Consider the following 22,328-nt stretch of genomic DNA (forward strand, 5'->3'; position numbering starts at 1 on the left):
AATTTGACTGTTATTTCCCAGTTGTCTACTGAGGCATTTACCTCCCCCCAAGTGGTTCCTCTCACCTCCTCAGATGGCCCTTGTCCTTGAACATTTTCTCTTCACCTCCTTGGAATTCCAGGACAGAGAGATCTCACTTGTCCTAACAGCCTTGGAGTTTGAAGAGCTGGTTTGATCCCCAAGCCTTATACTGTTTGATACTGGAGTAGCTGCGTGACATCTTGGCTCTTTGAAAACAAATATGATAGAACATTTCCATGATTTCCTAAGCAAGCTCTGTACTCCTTAGTAATCAAACCAGTTTCCCACCTGCCTATCCCAAGTTCTAAGCAGCCACTAATCTACCTCCTGGTTACCTGACATTTTCTATGGAGAATCTTATAACATGTGACTAACTTTTCCACTTAATACTTTCAGAGTTCATTCATAGTGCAACATGAAATAGCTCTTCCTTTGTTTTTATCACCACATAGCATTCTAGGGTATGGTTATTGCACATTTTATTTTGAATATTATATATTTTGTTGCTATTCATATAGATGTTTGTGTGGACAGGTGTTTTTATTTCTCTTGAGAAGATACACAGGAATAAACATGATGGCCCACATGGTTACTCAATGTTTAACCATTTTGAGGAACTTCCAGCTTACTGACTGTGCCATTCTATCTTTCTCCCAACAATGTATGAGGCTTCCAGTTCCATCACTTCCTTACCCACATTTGGTACCATCTCTGACTGTTGCTTTCCTAGTGCAAATGGGTATATGCTGTTGAGATTTCAGTAGCATTTCTCTGGTGGTCAGTGATGCTGAAATCCTCCCATGTGCTTTTTAGCTCTGTGTTGTCTCCTCCAGAGACATGCCTGCCTGGTCTCTTTCCTAATTTTAAATTGGACCATTGTATTTCATTATTATTGAGTTGTAATACTTTACATATTCTAGGTTTGATTCCCTCTTCTCTGTTTTGAGTATGTTTGAAATTTGCCACTTCATCTGGCCTCTAGATTGTCTACTATATACTAAATTGGAACCTATGATCGGTGTGGTAAAGATAAGCAGAGGCTGAAACTCTAGGCCTTACATTCATGTTTGGAAGACAGGCGGTAACTATGGATTTTCTCAGGCATTACAGTGATGCTAATGTCTTCTGGAAAAAATGACAGGGACTCTGAGTGTGTAACAGGAAGCTTTGGCTTGGACTTGGAAGTCAAGGGCTTGTTCTTTTGAGGGTGGCACATCTGAACTGTCCTGATGAATCGCTTAGTAGGGAAGCAGAGGTGAGCAAGAGTGAGTGTTTAGGCGAAGCATATGCTAAAGCTCTGAAGTGCAAGAAGCATGGTATTGTGAGGAGCCTATTGTGTGACCAGAGAGTAGGCTAAAGTAGGGATGAGCATTGACTTAGACTGTGGGTCATGCTGTACTATGGTGTGGACATTGATCTTTGACTTAAAATAACCAGGAAAATAGTTTTAAGCACTAAGGAATAGTCAGTTTGCCTCTTTGCAGCATCATGGAGTGGATTAGAGAGACTCAAAATGAATGCTATACTCCCCAGGAGGCTGCTTGGGTGAGAGCTAGGAGCCTGTACTGGGGTGCCAGAGGAAGGTGAGGAGAGTTAGAAGAAGAGAAGCACCTTAGAAATTGTACATATGGAAGTCTGTTGAGCACCAAAAGGGAGTGATGAGAAAAAAGGGAGGTTCATAAAGACTCAGCTTCCTGGCTGGTGTAGTGAGTGGATGAGTGCAATAGCTATGGCAATAGCCTGCTGCTGGGGATGCGGCATAATGAAATCAAGGCATTAACGACCTCTAAAGCTTTAATAGGTTAGACTGGTGGGAAGCTCTGGGTTTGAGAAATACACTAGGTAGTAACCCAGTCAGTAGCCACTTAAGTAGGGGACTTGCAAAAGCATAAGACAGATGGGCTCACGCTAGGAATGGTAGAAAAACAGATAAAAACAAAAACAAAAATAAAAAACATTTCTGAGAAGACTGTTGAATATGAAATAACCAATTTTAGAATGTTTGAATTATCCAAAGAGAATATGAACCAGAACCCAGAGGGTGTAAGGAAGGACCCTTTACAGTGTGGGTATATGTCAGGGAGGGGGTAGGAATCTGCCACTATTTGTGCTCTTTCTTAGGGATGGACAGGACAGAGATGCTGTTGTATAGGGCTAGAGGTGTGGGTGAGCACCTCTATTTTAACCTATTTTAAAAACACAAAAATGTTGCTCATAAAACAAAACAAAATATGTTTTAAGCATACTTAGTACTGTACCTGTGTGTTTCCAGGATGCTGAGAAGACAGAATTGATGATCAAGTTAAAAGCATCTGAGTTACTGGAAAATGTGTATGATCTTCCAGCCTCCCAAGAGGTGGTAGCTCAGCTCCAGGTTCAGGTTCTAGAGCTTCAGGGGGAGCTGAAAGAGTGTAAAACACGCAATAAGAAACTTCATGACAAGCTAATTCTGGCAGAGGCAATGATGGAGGGGATGACAATACCCAACCCTGTGTTGCTGAATGGTAAGCATCAAGAAAATGTATTCTCCATGAGCTGGGTGAGTGGCCCACAGAGCTGCCTAAAATGCTCTTCCTATTATTTGGAATTGCAGTGATTTGTATATAAGTTCCATGAACTGCAGTGATTAAGAAAAATGCACAGTGGAAAAATATGAGAGGGGAAACAAATCAGTTGGCTTCTTTTTTATTCTGGAGTCTGTAGTAGTAGGATTTGTAATGATCTCAGGTCATGGAGGCAGGGTCTCTCCTGCTTTCCCTTAGAATTGTATATGGATGCCTTGGTTTGAATCTGGATCTTTTTTTAACTGTTTTCCAGGCCTGTGAGAGACTTAGCAGGTAGCAGTACAATTTGTAAATGATGGTCTTCTTTGCAGAGTTATCAGGCTAACTTGATGCTCACCTCAAATGCTAGTGACTTTTTGTCTCTGTACATATAATCCACTTCCCTAGTCATGATTCTTCAGGGACATAAGGGTTAAAATATGCCTAAGGAAGCAGAATCCAAAGACTTGGACCAAACCTTTCAGACTCCTGAACTAGTGTCTCCTACTTCAAGACAATAGTACTTCAAGATTGTGGATCACCATTACAGTGGGTGGTTTGAAAGAAAATGACCCCTACAAGGAGTCGCATTATTAGGAGGTGTGACTTTGTTGGAAGAAGTGTGTCATATCACTGTGGAGGCGGGCTTTGAGATCTCATATATGCTCAAGCCATGCCCAGTGAGACAGACCACTTTCTGTTGCCTGTGTATCAAGATGTAGGACTCTCAACTCCAGCACCATGTTTCCCCCATACCACCGGTCACAACATACTGATAATGGACTAAACCTCTGAAACTGTAAGTGAGCAACCACAAATGTTTTTCTTTATAAGAGTTGCTGTTGTCATGGTTTTTATGATTTTTGTGGTCGGTGGGTCCTGAGCAGTTTGCTTGCGGCGGGGCAGGCTGGTTCTGGTGACACTGAGGTTCCCTGACTGGGAGAGCCACGCAGACCCAGCCATGCGGTGAGTGGCTGGGTGGGCGACAATGAGTCCCTGGAAGGCGCAAATTCTCAGCAGCGAGAGGCTGGGTGGGCGAGCGGGTGGGAGACATGTGGACAGGCACATCGTACAGAATAGAATTGGATATTTATTACTTAGAGGCGGGGAGAAGGAGAACAGAGAGAGAGAAAAGGGGGGGCAGAAAATTGGGGAGAAGCAGAAGTGAAGCTGCCTCTCTGAGAGGAAGACCAAAAAGAGAGTGAGCTCAGGCCGGAAGCTGAAGATCAACCTGCCTCAGTGGATGGGGGAGGGAGTGGGTGTGGCTTGTCTCTTAAACAGACGAAAATTATAACAGACGAAAATAACATTCCCAGCTCTTTTTTATAATAAAAAGCGGGAGATTAGACACCACAGTTTGATGTGTTGTATGAAAAAGCCACAATTTTTGAGCTGTAAGGATTTTTAAGCTTAATAAGAGGGACCTAAAGACTTGATCTGCCCTGTCACTGAGCCGCCATGCCACAGCACAAGTCGCAGAGGGGAGCAAAAGGCTGGAACTGAAAAAACTGCACCATGCCATGGCTGGAATTGAAAAAGCCCGCTGGAATTTTAAAAAAGCCGGGGAGCCGCCATGGCCGGTTGCTATCCAGAGCCAAAATTGTGAAAACCCATGAAACAGCGCCACCCAAGGCCTATAATGGGAACGGGTGATAATCGGTGCGAACACCCAGGACTCATGGACGAGCATCCTCGGACCACGAGTGGGGTGTTATGGCTGGCTGGATCCAGTCGTTCGGGGTGACTCAGAAACCAGAGAGGTTGGGGCTTCTCTGAGCGGTGTTTAAGATGAGGGAAGAAAAAATGAAAGAGAAGAAATTAAAAAAAATGAAGAAATTGGGGGACCCTGGGTCCCCAGTCGAATGCACTGTATGGGGAGTGTGCAGTGCTAACAGGTGGGGACTGACCCCGGGTCAGTCCAAACACGATTCTGGTTAAGGGAAGCAACTGTAGCAGAACGGGGGTGGGGGGGGTGGGGGGGCGGGACTCACCGATTGAAGCCAGAAAGATGGTGGTGGGAGTGGAAAAAAAAAACCCAGTTCAGGATCCTAACCCTGGGAAAGGAGTTTCGGGGAGGAGCGCCTATCCGAGTTGCGGGACACCAGTTGTTAAAAATGCTTCAAGATCCCTGGCGGCAGTAGGCAGCGGGCCCACAGAGCAGCTAGTCCCAGGCAGAGACGGCTGCCAGTTCCCGAGCCGTGGCTGGTCCCAGTGAGCCTGGGGGTGTGATCAGGCGGCGGGTAGAAGGCACATGGACAGACACATCGTACAGAATAGAATAGGTTATTTATTACTTAGAGGAGGTGGGGAAGAAGGAGAAGAGATAGGAGAAAGACAGAGAAGGGAGCGGGAGAGAGGGAGTGCACGCGCCAAAAGGGAACAATGAGAAGCAAGATGGCGAGAGGAGGGCAGGGGTCACCGGGAGTGGGCATGGCTTGTCTCTTAAAGTGACAACCATAACAATGGTATCTCTTCACAACAATAGAAACCCTAATTAAGGCAGAAGTTGGTTCCACCTTCATCTGGCGATGGATCAAGATAGAGACAGAGACTCAATTTGGAGCAACAGTCTGAGCTCTTAAGGTCCAAATGAGGAGCAGAAGGAGGGAGAACATGAGCAAGGAAGTCAGGACCACGAGGGGTGCACCCACCCACTGTGACATTGGAACTGATCTATTGGGAGCCCACCAAGGCCAGCAGGACTGGGACTGAATAAGCATGGGTTTAAACTAGACTCTCTGAACATGGCGGACAATGAAGGCTGATGAGAAGCCAAGGACAATGGCACTAGGTTTCGATCCTAATACATGAACTGGCTATGTGGGAGCTTAGCCTGTTTGGATGCTCACCTTCCTGGACCTAGATAGAAGTGGGAGGACCTTGGTCTTCCTGCAGGGCAGGGAATTTGTACTGCTTTTCAATATCGAGAGGGAGGGGGAATGGACTGGGGGGAGGAGAAGAGGAGTGGGGATAGGGAAAGGGGAGTGGGGGGAGGGGGGGCAATATTTGGGAGGAGGGGGAGGGAAATGGGAAACGGGGACAGGTGGAAATTTTAATTAAAAAAATAAAAATAATAAAAAATGCCATAAGGAAACTCATTATTTTGTATTTTTACTAAAATTATAATGAATAAAATAAAAAAATGTGAAAAAAAAAAAGAAGTTGGTTCCACGGACTAGGGTATTGCTGTAAAAGACCAGACCATGTTTTTGTTTGGAGGAATTTGAACTTCAGTATTTTGGGTTAAGAAAGAAGTAGAGTTCTTTAAGCACTTCTTAATGGGCAGTACCAGTAGGAGCATGGAAGACAGTGTTGCTAAGAGTGATTTGAACTGCCAGGGGTTAGCTCAACAGGTTTCAGAGTTGTTTTAGTATATTGCCTAGAAATCATTCTTGTGATATTTTGGTGAAGAATGTGACTGCTTTTTACCTCTGTCTGAAAAGTTTGAGGCTAAAATGAAGAGTTTTGGATTAAATCCCTTGGCAGAGGAAATCTCAAAACATCCCAGTATAGAATCTGTTGTGTGGTTGCTAGTGTTAACTCTAATGAAGATATATAATGAGAAGGAGCAAGCTGAGCAAGGAAAAATAAATAATTTAAAATTTGAGGAGTAAAGGGGTATCAAAACATGGAATGGAGCTAAATCCTGTGCAGATAAAAGATTAAGAAATGAGAGAAAGGGGATGGTGACCTCAAGGCATCATCCCACCCAGCTAAATTTCCATTTTATGAAAGGGAATTAAAGGCTTAGAGCCCGGTGTGGTGCACACCTTTAATCCCAGCACTGGGAAGGCAGAAGCTGGTGGATCTCTAAGTTTGAGATCAGCCTGGTTTGCAGATCCAGTTCCAAGACAGCCAAACTTAGGAAGTGAAGGTAACCATCAAAAATGGAAAGCTGATGAAGATATAATTGATCAGTGGGGCCCCTAGTAAGTAGCAGAACTTGGCAACTTTAAACATATGGTCCTGGCTTTAAGGATAGAAGAAAGGACTAAGGAAAGTCACTGAAGCCAGCCGGGCATGTGTCATGGGGTGTCTCTGAATGGAGACCAGAGAGACCATTTGCATGAAGCTGTGAAGTTGAATCCTGAATTGTCTTGGAGATCTCAAAACTTTAGAGATGCCAGAACCCTGAGCTACCTACCGAGGAAGCTGCTAACAGGAAGTGGAACCAGCCCAGGAGAAAGAAGTGTGTTGCAGTCAACAAAACTGAAAGGAGTTGGAGATCTGAAGAGTGCTTTCATATCAGACATGGAGATGCAGAGTTTGGAGTGTGCCCAGCTGGGTTTTCAGTCTTGTTTTGGACCAGTATTTCTTCACTATGCTTTTTTCCCCTGTCTTTTGGAATGGTAATGAATATCCTGTGCCATTATATATTGAAAGTATGTGATCTGCTTTTTGATTTTATAGGTGATGGCAGTTAAGAGATTGCATGAATTTCAGAAGAGACTTTGAACTTTAGACGTTTAAATAAATTTGAGACTGTTATAGACTATGTGGATTTTTGAAGTTAAACTGAATGCATTTTTTGTATTATACTATGGCCATCAGCCTTTGGGGGGCAGGAATGGAATGTGGTCCCTTTCTATTAGAAGATGTGGCTTTGTTGGAATGGGTATGGCCTTGTTGGAGGAAGTGTGTCACTATTGGGGCAGGTTTTGAGGTTTCATATGCCCAAGTTTCTCAGGCCACTTTCTGTTGCACTTGGATGAAGATGTAAGAACTCTCTGCCCCTTCTCCAGCACCATGTCTGCCTCCATGCTGCCTTGCTCCCCACCATGATGATAATGGACTGAACCTCTGAACTATAAGCAAGCCACCACAATTGCATTTCCTTTATAAGGAAATAAATTTCCTTTAGAAGAGTTGCCATGGTCATGGTGTCTCTTCACAGCAATAGAAACCCTAACTAAGACAGCCAACGCTCTGAGAATCTGGAGAGTACAGAGAACCCTCATAGGTCAGCACAAAAGTAGCACTTACATCTTCTCCAAAGGCTTATGAACCTTCAAATGTGCCCGTGTTGGCACTTGATTCTGATCTCCTACTGTAAGCAATTGACAGTCACATGATGAACCTTTATCCACAGTAGGAACCCTGTGTGCCAATCTGTTCCAGGCTATGTGGTGATAGGAGCACAAAACAGATGAGGTCTCTTTCCAGCTTATGTTGTTGAGTGTTTTTACAAGGAAAACATTTAATTGAGGTGGCTCACTTAACAGTTTCAGAGGTTCAGTCCATTATCATCATGTCAGAGAACATGGTGGAAGGTGAAGACAAGCTGCTTACTATACAATACAATGCCTGTGAAAAGTGCAGTAGCGAAAAGTGCAGCAGGAAGAGGAGTGAATAGGGTTCACTAACACTCATGAGTGTTAGAATGCTCTGTGGCAAGGTGGGATTTGGTTGGAAACTAGGAGCAGTTAGCATGCTCGTCCTGAGTGAAGGAACAAGGACAAAGGCCCTGGTATTGCTTTATACTTGAAAACTTGGGTATGGAGTAGGGAGACCAGTTAGAGGAATGGCTGGTGTGCATAGCATGGGAGGGGGCAGGCAGAGATGTAGAGGATGAGGTCAGTGAGCAGCAGACCAGGTGCACTATCAGAGACCATTCTAGGACTTCATCTTCACAAGAGTAGAAACTGTTGGAGGCTTTTGAGCCACACAATGGTGAGATCTCACTTAAGCTTTAAAACAGAAGCTGGCAAAGTACTGTCTTTGGCCAAATTAAACTTGCTGCTCTCTTTTGTGATTTAAGCTTATTGATAACCAGCTCAATTCATTCACATAGCAACTGTAACTGTTTTATTATAGAGTTAAAGGTATGCTAGAGACCCTAAAGTCTAAAAATTGTGTCATTTTGCTTATTGAAGGAAATAGGCCAACTTGTGTTTTAAAGGGATAGTTTCCTTTGCTCTCCATTGGAAGGATGGAGTTGCCTTGCAGCAGTATAGGAAAGATCACAGTAGAGGCAGGAATTGGGGGATGCTAGATTTCTGGCTAACAGTTTGTTGAACAATCCTGGTAGAGACTTCAGGTAGGCAGCTGGAAACAGGTGAGTTTGTTGTCTAGGAGAGGGAAATAAGCTTGAAAAGAAACCAGGGAATAACCACATATACTAATATTTGATATTGTATAGCTCAGATCCATAGAGATGAAACTGAGGAGTTCTATAGGTTCTACTGAGGAGGAGCAGCAGGTGAGGTGGGACACCAAGTAATGGTGATATCTCAGCATCTCAGAAGCTGAGTTAGAGTGGTAGTCAGCTACTGAGAAGATGAGTCTGAGGGTCTGCCTTGGTGTGTAATGAGTCCTTTAAGAAGGAAGCTTCTTACTGAAATCTCAAAGTCCAAATCAGGAGCAGAAGGAGAGAGAGCATGAGCAAGGAACTCAGGACCGCGAGGGGTGCACCCACACACTGAGACAATGGGAATGTTCTATCGGGAACTCACCAAGGCCAGCTGGCCTGGGTCTGAAAAAGCATGGGATAAAACCGGACTCGCTGAACATAGCGGACAATGAGGGCTACCGAGAACCCAAGAACAATGGCAATGGGTTCTTGATCCTACTGCTCGTACTGGCTTTGTGGGAGCCTAGGCAGTTTGGATGCTCACCTTACTAGACCTGGATGGAGGTGGGTGGTCCTTGGACTTCCCACAGGACAGGGAACCCTGATTGCTCTTCGGGCTGACGAGGGAGGGGGCTTGATCGGGGGAGGGGGAGGGAAATGGGAGGCGGTGGCAGGGAGGAGGCAGAAATCTGAAAGAAAGAAGAGAGAGAGAGAGAGAGAGAGAGAGAGAGAGAGAGAGAGAGAGAGAGAGAGAGAGAGAGAAAAGAAATACCAGGGCAGATTTAAAAAAAAGGAAGCTTCTGTGGGAGGGGCCTAATGGGCATGAGTTCCAGAGTGACTACACTGAGGCCAGAAGTTGGAGACACCAAGGATAGACACCTGTGGAATTGGACTGATGTGAGGTGTGAAGGGCAAGGGCCACCAGGTTCCAAGTTGCCAGTGAATCTATAACCAGAGGACTGAGATGACTAAGAAGTTGGGTAATCAGCTGGCAGTCTGCTGCAGGATCACAGCTGGGATTTCTGGAGGAATGAGTGGTATATACATTGAAGCAAGGAGCATAGGCTCTTATAGACCTCCGAGCTTATGATACATGGATGTGCAAATCACAGCCTCTACCACAAAGGCTGTAGGAGAAGCAGTGTCTTCAGGACAGCCCAGTTTTTAGTAGAGCAAGGACTGAGACAAATGTTCACAAAATGTCTTAGTTATGGTTTCTGTTGCTATGAAAAGACACCATGTCCACAGCAACTTTTACATGGAAAACATTTAATTGAGGTGGCTCACTTAACAGTTTCAGAGGTTCGGTCCATTATCATCATGTCAGAGAACATGGTGGAATGCAGACAGACATGGTACTATCAAAGTAGGTGAAAGTCTTACATCTTGCAGGTCACTGGAAATCATCTGAGATACTGGACAACAGTCTGAGCATAGGAAGCCTCAAAGCTCACCCCTACAGTGGCACTTCCTCCAACAAAGACACACCCTAATAGTGCCACTCCCTGAGAGACTATGGGGGCCAATTACATTCAGACTACCACAGAAAGCTCAACTGTTTCTAGCTTGCTAACAAAAGATTCAAGTACTAGATAGGAAATTGTGTCAGATCAGGGCATTTCTAGAGTAGGTCAGGGGTTGGAGGTGATTCTTGTAGCCCTGGGTTTCCTGTGGCACTAATAAAATGAATCCCTGTTAATTGTTGAACCCATTGCACACATTAAATACATGCTCTAATTGAATCTTCCTGCTGTCTTTGGAGGCAGTTCCAGTAACTATTGTCTCCATCTTAAGCATAGGCAGCAGTTAAAGAGAAGAAGTGACTTGGACAGTTACTCTGGTACTCATCGCCAGGGCTCCATATGAAGTAGCCTGGCTGATTCCAAAGGCCTAACACATAATACTCTATAGGGATTTTGTGATGCTCTGCAGCCAGAGGCAGCTTCCCCGTAAGTTTAGGCTGTCTCTTAGATTCACTTACTTGGGATTTCAAGGTCAGTCACCTTCTACAGAATCAGACTTCCCCTCCCTCCTTTCTCACTTCCCATTAATTCTTCCTTCCATCCATCTAGGCAGCTAGTCACCCTGTTATTGAACATTATCTGATTGTCTGCTATGTCTTCAGCCAGCTTGGAGAGTAGGAAAAAGACAGACCACATACAGTTCTCCACCTTCTGAGAGTTCCCTGTCATATTGTAGTGGGGGCAGATAATTAAGCAGTGTTGGGGGTGGGACTTTAGAGGTAAAGTGCTATGGCAGAGGTGACCCAGCCAGCAGAGGGACTGGCATTTGTTTAGGACTTGCCATCTGCTCTACACACTTGCTGAAACTCTATAGAGTGCATCAGCCAGGTGCTGCTCTGGCTATCACTCAGAAGCCTCTGGGACTTCTCTCACTTTGGAAAAGTGGTCATGGGTTGATGGAATTTATTTTCTCACTCATAGTTTTTTGAGAACTTGAATTTAAACCATTTCAGACAAGCTGTACTATATTTATACTTTTATGTCCTGTTATGGCAGCTCGATAGATTAATTTTATCTTATAAATTGCATTTTGCCTCCCCAGTGTTTTTATTCTCCCAGTTGTGTCTTTGTGTTCTTCTCAGTTGCTTGGCTAAATTTCAAGTCTCCTGTTTTATTTTTCTTTCTCATTGCCAGAGCCTGCAGCTGTTGTGAGAGCAGTCTACCAGGACAACCCAGGCAAGCAAGAAGGACCTGAAACCACACGCTCTGCTTGGAAAGACAAAGAAGCGGACAGTAACCAATACACGAGCTTTGAGATCGGTTAGAATTCCACCACTATGCAACAGCTACTGAGTACTAGGCATTGTTCACTACCATTTTGCATCAAAGCCCTTACTAGGTCCTAAAAAAAACTCTCTTTAGGGGCTTCTTTATCATTCCCATATGACAAAGGACAGGTGTGGTTATTTGAAAATGATTGACTTAGGGTCACACATCTGGTAAGGAGACAAGAGAGTCAGGGCATACCATAATGTCAGTGGGACTTACTGGTCTGTTATCAGGTGCTTCTGCAAGGTGGGTTCTGAGGACACAGTGTCATCTTTCAATAGACCTCACGTCAGGGAATTGTAGCAGGCCATTAGCATCCAGCTTGGTGTTGGCTGTTGTTGAGCTGTTCTCTGTCCGTCTAGGAGGAGTGAGACTAAGACTGTGAACTTTCCCAATAGGTCAGTGGGGACGTGCAGAGAGGAGAAGAGGACTCCAACAAGTTTGTATCCCCTCCTTTTAATTATGAAGTATTATAAGCCCACAAATCTACACAAAGGACACAACATTGATTCACATTCCTGTCCAGTTAGGATGAGCTAATGCTTATTCTTATTCTCTTTACCTTAGATCTTTTATTCTTTTGTTAAAAACAAAATTACTTTTGTTTTACATTGAATTCACTTTGCAAGAAGTCGTGGTCTTTGAGAATTCTAAGTCTGTGACAAGATGGCAGGGAGTAACCAGCCTATTGAAAAAGACTGAGCTATGACCCAGGGGCCCAGCTGTGTATTCTCCCGAGGCTGGAGTTTCCTGTGCTGATTGCATGGTCTTGTGCTTTGGGGTGGTCTGGGCTTTCAAGAAAAAACTGCTGTGCCAGGCAACAAAGTGCTGGTTAGCTCAACTGTGGATCATGGTTTGAATGTGGACTGCCCCTCACAGACTCGTGGGTTTGAACACGTGGTCCCTAGTTGGTGGTGCTGTTTTTAGAGGCTGTGGGATGTGGTACTTGTTCATACCTAGGATTAGTGGAGGCTTCTGGATGGTTCCTTCTTCTCTCAGTATCCATTTTTCACTGGGCTGCATTGATCTTTCAGAGTGTGCCTCCTGTACTGTGGACATGTGAATGCCTGTGCTTGAACTCCTTCTCTTCTTGCTTCATTCTGAGGTCTCCACCCAAGATGTACCTTTTGTGGACATAGTTTTTGTATATCCTAGCATTTGAGCACTGGTGTTGTTGATTTATTCAGTGACTGCTTAGCGCAGGGCTGCATGCCATGGGTGACAAGTTTAGCTTTGGCTCCTTTTTCAAAACCACCTTGGTAGGTGCTTGGGGAAGAAATGAAGGGCATCAGTTGCACAGGTGCTATTGGTCTTACTCTTTAAGAGTTCAGAGCTATTCTCATTGGTCTCTGACACGGGAAACTCCAGTCCTAGGATGCTGGCAGAAGGCAACAGGTGCAGTGTTTCTCCTTTTTATTTTGTGTAGCTCCGGCTCTTAAAACCTTGCCCTCCACATGAGTAACACAGACAACTCAGGTAAAGGTGCTAGGCTCGCCGGCACGTCTCAGTACATAATGGTCTAAGTCCCCAGGCCTGCCAGCTTGCAAGTTCAGTGAGATGGATGGATGGGTAGGTGGGTGAGTGGGTGGATAATAGGTAGATAGATAGATAGACAGACAGACAGATTCCTTTCTCACAACATTCATGCATTTTTATCCAAAAGTATAATTAGTTTGCTCAGACCTTCATCAAGGGCTGCCGACGACAAAATGGCAAAGTTACATTGTTTTACTGGTCTGCCATGAGAGTTGCTATGCTTTAGCCTTGAAGCTTGGGAGTTCCTGCCTCTGCTAAATCACAAATGGTTATAGATTGTGGAGTTTGAGAGTACTTCTTGGCAGGGGGTGGGGAGGTTCTTAGCTTTTTTCCGCCTTTTGTTGACAATAGATTTTTCTGTCACATAATGTGTACTGATTATGGTTTTCTCTCACTCTACTCCTCTCAGTTTCTCCCTGCCTCCACTCCCTTTCTATCTCTGATTTGAAAATGATCAGACTTCTAAGGGGTAATAGTAAAATATAGTCTTGGCAACAGCATGGGTTGTTTGGAGATTCTTATGGGATCCCTTTACCAACAACTCAATTAGTTGTAACCCAAACCCAGTAGTGAAAGCTTCATTCGGTGACTAGAGATGGACAATTGGGATTCTGTCCTCATTATTTGGCGATTTTGTTTAGATCACCTTCATATATGTATATATTTTAGCAAGCATCTACTGTGTTAGGTTTCTGTACTTCCTTAAAGGTATAGGAATGTTATATTTGTTTCTTTGTTAGAAGCAAAGTTTAAAGTGGAGGTCTGAGTGTGAATGTGAGGATGCACATGCTCCTTGGCACTCTCAGTATTGTATACCAGATATCAGGGCCAGAGTCTCCCAGACTCTGCCTTCTTTTCCCTTTATCTTTGCTTGAATTTCTCACCTGGCTATGTTTTGACTGGCTATTGGCCACATCAGCTTCTGGTAATAAAACATATTCACAGCATACAGAAGGACGTCCCACATCAAACAATGTGATTGATCTTAGTTCTTTGGGGGAACATTTCTTCTTGCTGTCTAATGCAGGTAGGCCATAGTGCAAGGAGATTGCTACGTTTATAGGGGTACCCAACTTTTGATGACATTTTAGTCTACAGATGTGTGGGGCTGCATCCATAGCTTCCTGGGACACGTGTAACTTATGGAGCTAAGGTTGGATACATTTACGTATTTCCTCATCTTAGAGGATGACTCCCTGGAACAGAATTTTTGTTGAGTAATCCCTTGGTTGTTCTTTCTGTTCCTTGCACTCTGATCTACAAGAACTTACCACATACCCTTTCTGTCATTCAACTCGTGCCAGATACAGAGAAATGGATTAATAGCATGGTTCCTAATTAATAACATATTGTACACTATAGAAATGCTATATCGAGAATACTTCCATTAACACATATACCCACTGCTGTCTAAAACCCAAATGCTGTTGGCATTGTGAACACTGGCAAGAATGGACTTGCGACTGTGAGGAACAAATTGTAGAACCTGTGACTTCACAGAATATTGATATGATTGTCTTTCAGAAAACCATTCTAGGTCATCTGGTCCAGCTCACATGGTTCTTCTTAAAGCCTTTCTCGAGCCAGTTTTTGCTTGGATGCCTCCCATTATGAAATCTTCCATCTTTGACAGATTGGTTCTAGGAAATGGGAAAACAAAGGGCATTCCTGTTGGCTGAGTTCCCTTACTGCTCTGTTCAAAAAGCTATACTAGCCTTTTCCTGATATCATTCAGTATAATTCCAGCAAATAAACATAGCTCCTTCCTCTTAATAAGAAGTAGTATTTCTACTTTACAAGTGAAATTTGGGAGGCTCAGAACAGTGCAATAATTTGCTTAAGTAAGCTTATTCAAAACGAAGTGGCAGAGCCAGTGTTGGAAAACAAGTCTGTTCATTAAAAAGAAAAAGAAAATATTTTTCAGGCCTAGAAAGATGTCTCATTATTTAAGAGTGCTTACTGCTCCTACAAAGGACCTGCCTCAGCACCTATGTCCAGGCAGCTCACAACTGCCTCTACTACCAGTTCTGATACTCTTGATGGTATATAGACAGACAAGCAGGCACATAAATGTAGATGGGAGTACACAATTCAAAGGTGAATTCACAGAAAAAGGAAAATTAGACCTGAGTGGAAGGACAAGTGTATATTCAGGCCACAGTATTTGCAAAAGCCTGAGATCGTGAAATAGCATGATGTGTGCAGAAGGTTCGGGTGACTTTGTGGAAACTCTCTGTGGGATGCCTCTAACCAGGTCCTGGAAGTCTCAGTTAGAGTAGCGGTACTGATGGCTCTTAGGTGTGTTGCTGGTTAATCATGGTTAAATTAGAACACTTACCTGAGAAAAAGGATGGATCGAGTGGCAATATTGTGTGCTAGTCAGCTTTGTAGCGCATGACAGACTTTCTAAGGCAATCAGCTTGAAAGGATAGACAGTATTTTGACTCATGAATAGGGTCTTTCTGTCCTCTTTAGTGATGCTTTTCTTCTACGAGGCCCCACCTCCTAAACTCAGCACAATCTTCCAGCAGTGCCATAAAAATTAAGCTTTTAGTGCACAAGCTTTCAAACATTTAAGATCCAGAATTCAATTGTGGGAAACACTAGAGGCAGGTGGCTGTTGTGTTAGTGTTTGACTCAGCCATGGCTCTGGCAACATAAGGGGTTGATTGCAGCAAAGGAGATACTGACAAAAATTAGTATTTGATTTTCAGATTCTGAAATGTGTCCACCTGATGACCTTGCCCTATTACCAGCAGGCAAAGAGAACACGGGAGACTTCTTAGGCCCAACCTCTGTAGCCACTTACTTGAATTCTAAGAGTCAACTCTCCATTAAAGACAGTGTGATTGAGACTGACCAGTCTGAGAACATCAATATCCCCAATGACACAGAAGACTTAAAACAGAAAACCCATGCCTTGCAAACAGAGCTGGATAGCTACCGGAACTTCATTGTCGAGTTACAGAAGCACTCTCAGTGCAGTGAGGCCATTATCACAGTTTTGTGTGGGGCAGATGGGGCTCAAGATGGCTTGAACAAGCCAATGGGCCAAACTGATGAAGAAGAGATGACAGTTTCACGTTTGCACCAAGTACGGTATGTGAAGCATATGAAAATCCTCCATCCACTAACCCCAGAGATGATTGACAGCGGGATGCTAGAGAGCCTCAAACAGCAGCTGGTGGAACAGGAGAAGGAGCTACAGAAGGAGCAGGATTTGAACTTGAAACTTTTCAGTGAAATCCATAACCTGGAGAACAAGTTCCGAGACCTCTCTCCGTCAAGGTACATCCTTTTTCTTCCTGCGCCAGCCTGCTACCTTTTAAGCCTGCAGTTCTCCAGGTTGTTGCTAGGCAAGAGCCCTGGGGCTGTAAGGGAAAGCTGCTGCTTTGGACAGGTAGAGTGTACGCTAGGGACACTTTACCTGGGTTCAGGCAGGCAGGGCGAGAGTGAAAAGCTACGCTGCGTAGTATCACTCTGTGCACACCAGTTAGGAGATGTGCAGCTTCTGAGATCGGCAGGGCAGGTGGTACCCTGCTCAGGCTGAGGACTCAGGGTAAAAGCTCCACAGCAGTTACTCTGTGGATTGCAGTGTGTTTGCTGAGCTGCGGTGTTTATTTTTGAACTCTGATATTGTATTTTGCTGTGGTGTGGAAGTAGAACGGATGTCCTAGGCAGGTTGGAAGGAATATAAATGTTTTCCATATCTTTACCCTTTAAGGTCATCTTAGAGAAATAAGCCTGTGTTGAAAGCGAGAAATTCTTAGGTCATGAAGATAATGCTTTATGGTTATAAATATATACATTTGCTTCGTAAGATATGGCAAAATGGGATCATCTGTAAAGTTGACCTTCATCCTTACTAATTTGAGACAAACACTGCTCTGAATAGTCAAAGAGCCAGAGTGATTTTTTTTTTCAAGACTTCCTAAGCAGCAAGATTGAGGGAAGCTTATTTATTGATGGGCAGTTCTATCAGCCCCCAGGCAGAAAGTGTTTGATTTTTTTGTTGTTGTTGATATTGTTTAATTGAAACAGAGTTTTACCCTGTAATTTAGGGGGCCCTCAAACTCACAGTTTTCCTGCCTCAGCCTCCTGACTGCTGGGATTGCAGGTGTGTATCACCCCGATAGGTAATAACCTATTACTTAACCACAGATACACTATGCAGGAGATACTCTTAGCTTGTTTTTGTAGATAGAGAAACTGAGACTCAAAGATGTTGCTATGACTTGCCTATGGCCAGCTTTAAGTCCACACTGTCTTATTCTTCCTCCTCCACAGAATTGACCTCTACCTTTAAGATGGATGTCTTGTGATTTGCTTGTAGGTTAACAGTGGTCATGGTGAATCAAAGTGCCTGTGAGGCCACTTTAGATCCAGCTTACTGTAGCTACTTTTCCTCTCTCAGATTTTTCTCTGTGCTTGCTCCAACATTCCTAGGCTTGCATAGAGAAGGATGGTACTTAATGATAAGGAAGTGATATTGGATAGTAAAGGTTTAGCAATCGCTGTGTTTTAAAAGCAAAGCTTTACTACCTAAATACTTTTAGGACAGATTTCCTTTTCTGCATGAATTTATTTGTTGGAAGCCAGGGAGAACTAGGTGCCATAAGATAGCTTGTTTCCATGACCAGTGGGTTCCAAGTTACTCAGTAAGTGGTACCTAAGAGTCCAGCTCTTTCCATTGGAAGCAGACAGTCCTGTCTTTTTACCCTTGCCATATATATGAATTTTTGGTGGGTCCCTAACCCTTGGGGCACTTGTTTCTACAATTCAGAATTCTGTCTTTGAAGAGCATATGGAAACTAATTATTCTCCTGAGTCCTTGCCAATCTATGCTTTAATTGGGGGCTTTCTAAGGTTAAAAATATTGCAGAAGAATCTCTGTTCAAGCATTTGTTGGCTGTTTGAACTCAAAAAAGGAGTGACCTTGTACAGTTTCAATTTTTGTAAAGTATATATGCTTGTACAGCTGCAGGCTTTCAGAAATTATGCTCTGTCATTTTTCCAATTAGTATTAAGGTCACAAAAATTCAATTCTAAAATGACACACACATTTTCCTTCCCTCTTTTATCAGATACGATTCATTGGTTCAGTCCCAAGCCAGGGAGCTCTCCCTTCAGCGGCAGCAGATTAAGGATAGCCATGACATCTGTGTCATTTACCGTCAACACATGAGCACCATGATCAAGGCATTTGAGGAGCTTCTGCAGGCCAGCGATGTGGATAGTTGTGTGGCTGAGGGCTTCCGGGAACAGCTAACACAGTGTGCTGAGCTGCCTGAGCAACTGGAAAAGCTGTTTCTCCATGGTAAGTGGGTAGAGGCACTGCTCCTATACTCTCTGACTTCTTGCTTGGGCACTGGCAGAATTCACTCCTTGGCTTTGCGCATCTCCTTGCCAGCTATACACACTGACCTGTTCAGCCCTTAGGCTCAACAGCCTTCTTCCTCATGGTCTTTGCATGTTACGTCTCTCCTTCCTCCTTCTTTTTCTCGGCCATTCTACTGGGGATGTCCTCCTTGACAATCTCTATAATGCTCCTGCCACCCGCTGACATCCCGTCTCTTCACCTGTTGCATTTTTTTTTTTTTTGGTCTTCACAGTGGAAGAGTTAGTGAGTCCAGTTTTATGGTGTGGTGAGTGTGGCCCATGACAGGAAATACACCATCTGTGGTCATGCCAGGAATAAATGGCTGAGCTTGGATTTCACATCTTATCTCTTAGCATAAGTCTGTCTGTTCCCACTAAATCTATTGGTAGCCTTTTTGGTATTTTAGTAGTTATTTGGTTGGAAGTGGGCAGTGATAACTCAATGCTTTAGTCACTTCTCTATTGCCACACCAGGCACCATGGCCAAGGCAACTCTTACAAAAGAAATCCTTCATTTCGGAGGTTTAGTCCATTATCATCACGGTGGAGAGCGGGGCAGCATGCAGGCAGGCACTGGAGCAGTAATGGGCAACTGCATCATGTCTGTAGGCAGAGAGAGAGAAAGAGACTGAGACTGGCCTTGTGGACTTTTGAAATCTCAAAGCCCACCCCCAGGGACACACTTCCCCCAGGAGGCAACACCTCCTAATCCTTATAATCCTTTCAAATTGTGCCACTTCCTGGTGTTTGAGCATTCAAATATATAAGCCTGTGGGGGCCATTCTGATTCAAACCACCACACTTGGTTGTGTTGGTGATGAGCCTGGGGGTTAGGAATATTACTTTCATATCCAAGATTGAGGGTCTACAATGACAAATGTAGTCACTGAGTCAAGCTGTGTAGACCAGAGGTTTGGCTTCCCCTGTAAGATGTGGACCTTCTGACTTTGCTTACCTATAACCTCAGCACTCTAATACTTAGGTGGCAAAATCACTCTAAGGGATAAGTGGTAGCTGTGAGGCCTTAACTGTGTGAGTAACATATAGCTCTCATGACGAAGTACTTCCTACCACATGAGTTTATGTTGAGTCAGAACCGTGTGCGCTTTACATGTGTGAAAAGTAAGTTACGCAGAGACACAGTGGACTTGGTGCAGTCAGGATTGACTGCTCTTCTGCCTCCCATTCACATAGAATAGACAGTTTACTGTGGATCTTGTGTGTGCACTTTAATTTCATGATGAGCACAGCTGTTCTAATCACTGGGATATATGTGTCCCACTCACATTGCTGTTAGTCTGGGTGCAAGGACCAAGTGTTCCTGTTGCTTGGACATTGCATTTCCCCTTCTGTGACTGTTCAAACCAGTGCCTTTCTACACAGGCTACACTCACTCTCTACAGAAGGCTTTCTTTGTTCACCCCAAGTAGGAGAGAGAGCTGTTTCCTGTTCTTCACTCTGGGTTATCTGCAACTCATACATGACAGTCTGACTCTGTGCTGGAGGCTATCACAGGAATATTTCAGGGAATCAGAGATTGGAACTAATACCCTGGTATATGGGTCATTAGCCTTTAAGAGTCAGATATCCTCTATGGAGTTAGCAACACCCACCTTCAACAGAGTTGTTTGTAAGAATTAAGTGAGATTATTTAAAGTGCTTCACGTTGCCCTTGGAAACAGTATGCGTTTGGGAGGTGACAGTAATGATTACAGGAGAGTTTCGGTTGTATCACTGGCCCAGGCTATCAAACAAAGGATTCTGATTCCTGTCACCATGGAATCACTTTCTCCATTTAAATTAGTTTTCTTGCTCCAAAAATATAACCCAGAAGCCTGGCATGGTGATACAGGTTTATCTTCCAAGCAGGGATGAAGAAAAGAGGATTGTAGGTTTGTGGTCAGCCTAGGATACATAGATCCTGCCTTAAACAAATGAACAACAACAACAGCAATCTTTTTTACTTTTTGTAAAAAAAAAAAAAAAAAAGAAAGAAAAAAGAAAAAAATTGAGAGGCAGAGCTCCCTCCATCCCTCCTCCTCTAATCCCCCTTCCCCCAGCTGAGGATGGACTATGCTTATCTTCTCTGGAGTCCTCCCACCACCACCATGCTGCCCCTCCTTGAAAGTGAACTCACCAAGGGCAGACAGGACAACTCTGCAGCCATCCTTGTATACCCTGTGTGCCAGGCTTCTGGGAGGAGCCATAATAGACAGGTAGGAAGAAGCATGGAGTTGGATTGGAGATGCCAGGTATTGAGTGTGTGGGACAGGTGGAGTCTGAGTGGAGAGTTCTGTGCCCAAAGAGGCTTCTGAGCAACAGCAGGAGGCAGACTGGGTCAGCCTTTCACAGGTCAACTTCTGCACTGTGATCCTCTTGCTTGTCACACAAGGAAGCAAAGCTAGCCTTTGGTTTTTGCTTTTTCTTGATTTTGTGTTACAAAGATGACACTCCCTCACTGTGCGAGCTCAGAGCTCTTAGGTTTGCCAGAGAAATGGGAGCAGTGTTTTCATGACATGCATGCGAAGCTCCTACAAATCTGACAGATGGTCTTCTACCACCCGTGTGGAGGCAGTTTCTACCAAGAAACTCAGTTTATCAGTTGTTATGATCTCTTCATGAATCCCACAAAGATGGCCGTTTGCCACTTCGCTTTAAAAGGACCCTATTGTGATGACGGAACAGGTGTAATACAAGCTCCCCAAAAGATCTTTTATTTCACAGACTCAATCTGATGGTGTCATTGGAGTACTTCCTCCCATGTGCATGGAGGCCAGGTCTTTGAGGGTTTTAAGATGGGCTTGTGGTCAGGAAGCGCAGGATGCTTGAAGTTATCCCAGACCAAAGGCTCCTATCCTGTGCACAAATGACATGACGCTAAGTTCACAGTGATGCCCATACAGCAGGCCACCACCTTCTATATGCCTGGCAGTACTTGTACAGCTTCTAACTGTTGGCAGCGCAGGGCTAAATGGTGGCCTGTCTTGAGATCTGTGATATCAGAGGCTTTTGTTACCTGAAGGTTGGTGAACAGCCCCAGTGTTAATTAGACTGTTCTTTCAGAAGATAAGTGTCCTGCCCATTATAAATTGTCCTTCAGGACTTTGAGCTCTGACCCAGTCAGATGTGACTTTCCCTTTTTGAGGAGGAGTGCAGAAGGCAGACATAGGGACTGCAGACTTGAGGGCACCTACCAGGCTGGGGGGACTGCCAACCTCTCCTTGCCTTGTGGAAGCTACAGCATCACACTAGTATGGGAAAGGTATAGCCAGCAAGGTCCATGCGTAGATCTACACCTGCCATGACCCTGCCCCTTACTGAAGTGCAGTCAAGTGAGAGTGGAGCCTGGAGCCTTGGCCTTGCACTTCTGCTGTAGAGTGGAGGGAAGTGCTGACACTCTGGGATTATAGGAAGACTGAGACAGAGAGTACATGTAAAGGGATTGTATTCAGGGCTGCTGCCTCCTCACTGTGGCCATTTGTCTTTTGCCTGTGGGTGACAGTGCTATGCAGTGTCAAGTGTATGGTGACCTGCTGGGATGGAGGGGGGCCTGGCTGCCATACAGGCCTCCCTGTGATAACCGTAAGCTGAATCACAAGACATAAAGCAAACATGCTTGCTTTGGTGCCCTTTTCCTTACCAGTGATGTTTGGGGACTTTTCCTTTTGGGAGTTTAGAGCGCTGTAGGTACAGGCTAATTATAGTCTCATTTTTCAAGGCAGCAATAGAAGGGCTTTTTTTTTTTTCTTTAGCCATGCATCAGTTTCTTCAAAGAGCTATCCTGGTCTGCAATTTCCAGAGTTTTGAAGTATTTTTAAAATAAAGTTGTTAGTTGCTTTGAAACCTGGGCCCTTGCATCCTTTCAAATGATGACACTTGGGAACAGAGCACAGCGTCTTTCCCCACAGCATCCTGGCTTTATTTTTGTTTTCTTTTGTCATTTCTGTTAGTCATTTCCCCTGCTGTCAACAGTGGCCTCTTCAACTG

At 44.2% G+C, this 22,328-nt stretch overlaps 1 protein-coding gene across 4 annotated transcripts in view; it reads left to right on the forward strand.

Annotated features, from left to right (window-relative positions):
• The window catches only part of Cdk5rap2 (CDK5 regulatory subunit associated protein 2), a 191,053-nt gene that overhangs the window by 133,524 nt on the left and 35,201 nt on the right, over positions 1–22,328 (forward strand). For 3 of the 4 annotated variants that reach the window (XM_057784811.1, XM_057784812.1, XM_057784813.1), the window contains exons 20-23: positions 2,294–2,525; positions 11,292–11,417; positions 15,677–16,250; positions 18,047–18,279. In XM_057784811.1, the coding sequence (XP_057640794.1) occupies positions 2,294–2,525; positions 11,292–11,417; positions 15,677–16,250; positions 18,047–18,279 (1,165 nt within the window). The remainder of the gene's footprint in view (positions 1–2,293; positions 2,526–11,291; positions 11,418–15,676; positions 16,251–18,046; positions 18,280–22,328) is intronic. The other variant, XM_057784814.1, reaches the window with a different exon arrangement.

The sequence above is a fragment of the Chionomys nivalis genome, chromosome 11 (genome assembly GCF_950005125.1).
Source record: "Chionomys nivalis chromosome 11, mChiNiv1.1, whole genome shotgun sequence".
Classification (NCBI taxonomy): Eukaryota; Metazoa; Chordata; class Mammalia; order Rodentia; family Cricetidae; genus Chionomys; species Chionomys nivalis.